The 6320-nt window shown below is 30.3% G+C and overlaps 1 protein-coding gene across 10 annotated transcripts in view; it reads right to left on the bottom strand.

Annotated features, from left to right (window-relative positions):
- The window catches only part of pHCl-1 (pH-sensitive chloride channel 1), a 128314-nt gene that overhangs the window by 32838 nt on the left and 89156 nt on the right, over positions 1-6320 (bottom strand). For all 10 annotated transcript variants that reach the window (XM_018450384.1, XM_018450385.1, XM_018450389.1 and 7 more), the window contains one exon: positions 3751-3965. In XM_018450384.1, the coding sequence (XP_018305886.1) occupies positions 3751-3965 (215 nt within the window). The remainder of the gene's footprint in view (positions 1-3750; positions 3966-6320) is intronic.

Here is a 6320-nt window from a genome sequence, read left to right as displayed (position 1 = left end):
GGGGGGGGGTGAGAATCGCTTTGCGTGAAAGGTCGTGCACTCTTTTACAGGGGGAACGGGGGGTGAGAATCGGAGGTGAGAGTCGTGCTCCACTTACTACATCCACACTTTACAACGCTATATTACTGAAATATGTAGCTATGTGTTCGAAAATTACATACTATTCCTAAAAATTGTTTTGTTAATAACTTTTTAACGAGTAACGGTTCTGCAGTTAAAACTTCCTCAAGGTCACTCGGGATCATGACTTTGATAACATATGTCAAGGTCAAGGTCATTGGGAGGGGCTCCCCTGATCTACATTTTTACCTACAATACTATATAATATACATATACAATTATATAATAACAGTAAAATATTACTAAATATTGAATTTTATTCGGCCGTACATGTGAGAATATAATACAGGCCTGTCTAACACTTTGTTCGTGAGTCGAAAACGCTTCCCTCTCTCCGTTATCTCGGTAGAGCGAAATAGAGTGAAAATAACAAAGGATAGGTACCAATCTCGGGACGGTAGTTTATTTGCACAATTTTTTTTAGTATTCAAATAATTTAAGTATCAAAGGGCTTTTGGGCTAACGCTTGTTGTTTTATGCGGAAATATATATACAATCATATAAAATATCATATAAAATAAAAATTATAATAAAATCTAATAAAAAATTTCGACCTTTAATCTGGTCATCATAAGTTGTTGTAAAAATCATTGGTGATGACCAGATTAAAGATGGAAACGTTTGATTAAATTTTATTGTAATTTTTGGGTGTCACTGGCGAGCATAATAAACAAAATAAAAAATAATCATAATTGTACAAATGAGTTCTCCCTCGGCTCCTTTATTCTATGATCTATCCTTTGTTATTTTCGCTCCGTCTCGCTCTACCGAGATGACGGAGAGGGGGAAGCGTTTTCGACTCACGAGCAAAGTGTTGGACAGGCCTGATATAATACATGTGAAAATACAACCAATAGAAATAAATATCTTTGATGGTCTAGCTGGATCTTAAGTGCTTGTATAATTCTATGTGAATTAACATACTATAAGCATTTAAGATCCACCTAGACTGTTAAAGGCATTTATTTCTATTGGTAAAATATTATTAAAATGTTGTATTTAATATTCTAAGAATGCGCCTAAAATATTACTTAATATTAAATAATATTACATGCTTATAGGGCAGAAGAGAGGGAGAAAGAATGAGAGGGGAGGGAGAAGGGAGAAAGAAAGAGAAAGAGAAATGGAAGAAGTGGAGCAGGAGGGAGGAAAAGAGGATGGGAGAGAAGGACATAATCGACTGTAAAATGAGAATTTAATGATGGAGACATGCATATTGCAGCTCCTTTCGAAAATATTAAGCACTTTCGAAGGAATAGCGCGCTATTTATGCCAGTAGTGCTTAAACTTTCAACATGCTGAGTTATTCTACTTAACTGTGGGTAAGTCGTCTTCTTTCTACCTTTTTAAAGTAATTCTTTTAAATGATCGTGTATAAAATACAAAGTATATTTGCGTAATAGTTATGTAATTGTAACACGTGTTGTCGATATGATATATGTTGTCGAATGTATCTTGAAGACCGATTGATTGATTGTTAACGATAAAGATGCGGTCCAATCACTGAAATATAATACTGAAATACTATTAGGACGAGCGCGGTCTTACGCCGCCTTCGTTAAGAATGATCCGAAAAAAATGATTTGAAACACTCTTTATCGGATCGCGAAACTAGCGCTAGCGCTTGTTACAGTAGTAATATGTTTCAGTGGGCACAATCCGCGCGATTCTTTCGTTGCTTACGAGGAGCATTGATTGAAACGTAAGAAAATACACTCACACTCTCTAGAAAAAATACGAATAAAAGAATTATATAAATGAAGAAATCTTGAGAAAGATGCAAAGATTAGAAAAAAATATATGTTGTATTTGTGCAAAGTTACGTCACAAATTTTTGTGTGCAAAATGTAAATGCAGTGAAAGAACAAACAGTGTGATAAACAAGTATTGAACTTCACGAAAAATCTATTTCTGATAAACTTAGAATGCATTATGGCATAAACGACTGTTTTTTGTATAAATAATTCGATAATAATTATTGATTCGATAATAATCTTAAGAATAATGAACTTGGGAATTTACAGAATTTGCAGTATTTTTCATTGTTTTCGTATTAACATAATCTTTGATCGTAATCTTTTACGCATTTGCGATGCGTAAGATAATATTAAAAATCAGTCACATATGATGAATAAGATTCCAATACCTAATATATATTATGTATAATAATAATATGTATACCTATATTAACCTGGCATATATCTCATTCTGTTTTCGAGATATAAAATTATTTTTTCTCATCGCAATCTTCTTGCGAATTATACCTTCGATGAAATTAGAGAGATGATTGCGCAAAACTCTAGTTTTATGAGTTAAATTTAATATAAAATCTTGTGGAATCTACATTAAAGCTTCAAGTAAAATTTATAGAGCTTGTCCTCTTCTCGTTTGAAAAGAAGATTGTCCCTTTGATCAAGATCATATTGTCAATATTGATTAATCTTATCTAACATCAGTAATATTATCGCGCGATACTCATTCATTTTCTTGTTACAAAATCATAAAGCCGCAGCATAGACTTTTGCATAACGCATAACGCATACATAACGCAGTGCATAAGAGAATCAATCAATCAGACTTCTTTCTTTCCTTCCATTTCACGAAAAAGAGAAACTATGATTGGTTGTTTCTCTTATGCCTATGCGTTATGTGTTATGTAAAAGTCTGTGGCGCGATCTATAACTAAATTGTAGACATTAGCTAATGTCAAATGTCTTTCTAAATCAATTTAGTTGCACGAATGCATTTATATTCTGAAAAAAAAACGATGATTAATATTTTCACTCACTTGTTAATACTAGCAAGCAGGAAGATTAATAATTCTTTTGTAAAATACAATTTATAATAACTTGTTTATACAGTAAGAAAAATTAATGGTTCATTATTAGGATCGGTTTAAAATATTTTAATGCTCTAATATATATTTATATGTACTATAAATATAATTAACTACATATATGTAGTATGTATATGTGTATGTATAATTTTAGATGAATACAATTAATAATAATTTGAAAGGTTTACGAAAGAGAGAGAGAGAGAGAGAGAGAGAGAGAGAGTTTACAGATTATTTTATTATTATCGATAATTGATTTTTAAATCGATCCCAAATAGATTTGACTAAAAATGATTTATATTAATTTATATCAACCCGAGAAAAAATATTTTATATATAATTATATAAAAATATATAAAATTATATATGATTTTATATATATTTGTATATAAATGGATGGAATTATATATAATTCTATATAATTATATATATGATTTTACATATAATTTAATATAATTTTATATATAACTATATATTATAATTGTATATGTAATTTTATATAAATATATATAGTTATGTACACAATTATATATAAAAAAAGTCCATTTATATATAATTATATACAATTATATATAAAAAAATATGTCCATTTATATACAATAATAATTTTATATAATTGTATATAAAACATTTTTTCCCGGGAAGTTACATCATTTTGTGTTAATTACGCGAAGAAGACAGTACGGCTTCATTCAAATTCGCATCGCATCTGAATATCTATGATAAAAATACAACTTACGCGTCATATATATGTAACGAGTAAAATGATTCAAAATCATCAATTAGCAAAGTACCTGGGTGACAGGATTCTCGCCCGGACGATAGACAACGTTGTGCATCGGCCGTTTGCGACCGACATAATTCACGCAGACGAACTCGAGAAGACTCGCGTAGATGAAACACATGCATACCCCGTCCCATACGTTCATGGCAGTCAAGTTTGAAACGACAGGCAGCGTTCCCCGGAAGCCATTTGACGTGGTGAAAAAGTTGAGCATCGTTGTTACACCTAAAATAATTGAAAGTAGGAATTTTTCATGTCAGAATAAACTGTATACCTATTGTAATTAAAATACAAAACATTTAAGAAGTTAAAGAACTTTAAAAAAAGGTTAAAGACTTTTTTCATTTTTTATTAGATATTTTTTTTTACTAAAGTTATAAAATTTAAGATGATATAGGTAGTTGTAAGTAAATCGTAAATATTGCAAAATTTTTATCCCAAGACATTGAATATACTTTTCTCAAAACATTTTTAGAAACGGTGGCTCCAATATTCAAAACATCATTTATCTGATTAATTTAAAAACTCTTAATATAATAATCTGTATATTTTTTTATATAAACGCACTTTTTTCTTAAATTATAATAAAACAAGAATTTTATTTTTCAGGAAAATGCAATACATTGCTTATGTAGATACGTCTAAAATCTAAACAATCGTAATACGAATTTGGACGGATGAGAATAAATCTTACTAAATAAGAGAAATCCTGTATTCGGTAAAAGTAAATATTAATGCTTAAATATTTTTGTGTGAATTTACATATCTGACATATATCTGATTTTGTGAACCGCGCGTTGAAATCTTTTTCGGTCTTGAAACGCAATAATAGTAATAATATCACTTATTAAACTGACAAGCAATTTAATAATTTTGATGAACTTTTATGGTAACTCCTTCTCCTCATTTTCTTTGAAACTTGATTTTGCTCCATGTATTTTTCATCGCTGAATACTGAAAGAATTTTTTGGCGGTCGAACATATTTAGGTCGCCATCTTGAAAATTATGCAAATACTCGTTTTTCATTGATACTTTCTAAAATATTGATTGTACGAAAAAAGTGTCAGACAAAAAAGCTTGTGATATTGACAAAAAAAATTCAATATCTTAGTCGCCATATTTGAAAAAATGATTTGAAATTAGGCTTTCATTTGACGCGTTCATGGGTTTACAAATTCGCTTTCCATGCGAAGTGCGGCTCCACATAAGATTCTAACTTTCCTCACAAAGGGAGATATTTGAAAATAAATTAGGTTCATGTTTATTACGGGGGGGGGGGGTTTCGTCCTACATGTATTATTCTTGATTATTAAATAATTAATTAATCACTTATTTATTGACAAACAGCGGGAACTTAGTTGCGCACCTAATAATATCTTTATTGCTCGTATTGGTCGCTATATTAGACATATTGTTTTGCTATTGCAAATACTTGAGCGTTTATTGTATTTATTTGTTAATGTTTATTTACGTTAAACATTACTTTTACTGACATGTCGCGAGAATAAGCTGATCGCGATTTAGAACTTTTTTTTAGTAAAAAATGATATTTATATAAACATACTAAAGATGTTCTCACAATGTATTAAAAATGTACTAAGAACGTCCATTAGATGTAAAAAGGCGGTACTTTATATGTCCAAACTACGTCTACTGGATGTCCTCGGGACAATTCTGATACGTTCTTGGGACATCCATGCATATCGAACGGGAATACCTAGGGATATCTTTTGAACGTCCAATTGTTGTGGGCTTCATTATTCAATAACCAAAATGTTTTTAATGTCTCTGTAACAATGCTGCATGATTTGTAAACTCTTGCGCCGTAATATGTATTATATGTATTGTATATTACAATTCCTAATACCGACCATGTTGCAGCGATATTATAGCGCAATGTGCAATATTGCAACGTTTCTGCAATGTTACTGCAAGTTTTTGTGCTGTACGAACGTTTCGGCTTATATTTAAGCCATCATTAGCGTATGCAGCAACGAATTATGAAATTTTGAAGTCATGGATTCTTGGTGAGTCTAAGGTGATTGCACAATTCAAACATTGAATGTTCTTCTTAACCAGTTGTGTGACTGTTAAGATCGATCCATACAAGTGAAATTATGTATAAATCCTTCATTTACAATATTTATATATAATACAATTAAAAAAGCTACATGAATTTTCTAATATTTTTTGAACCACTTAATTCATTCAAAAGATACGCTAGACAACATATACGCGATGAGGATTAATTTGTATTTTACATGATCATTATTTTCTTATAACTGAAGAAGAGTCAGTGAAATTAAATTTCCATTATATGCGGATAAAAAAATTAATGTATTTATTGTTAAATTGACATTTCATTCATTTTTAGTTTTTTGAACATTTTTAGTGCTTTAGAATATTCTTAATTAATTTAAAAAAAAAATTTGTATAATTTTTACAGAAACGTCAAAATGTGGTCTCAATAAGACCTTTTATATATTAAATATTAGTACAGCAGTGATGCCACAATTGAATGCGCATGCGCCAAAAAGCGGCCAGTCTAACAACACTACTAGGTTGCCTGCATGCACACG

Source organism: Mycetomoellerius zeteki, unplaced genomic scaffold (genome assembly GCF_001594055.1).
Source record: "Mycetomoellerius zeteki isolate Tzet28-1 unplaced genomic scaffold, Tzet1.0 scaffold28, whole genome shotgun sequence".
NCBI lineage: Eukaryota > Metazoa > Arthropoda > Insecta > Hymenoptera > Formicidae > Mycetomoellerius > Mycetomoellerius zeteki.
This window is presented reverse-complemented; position numbering and strand designations above follow the sequence as displayed.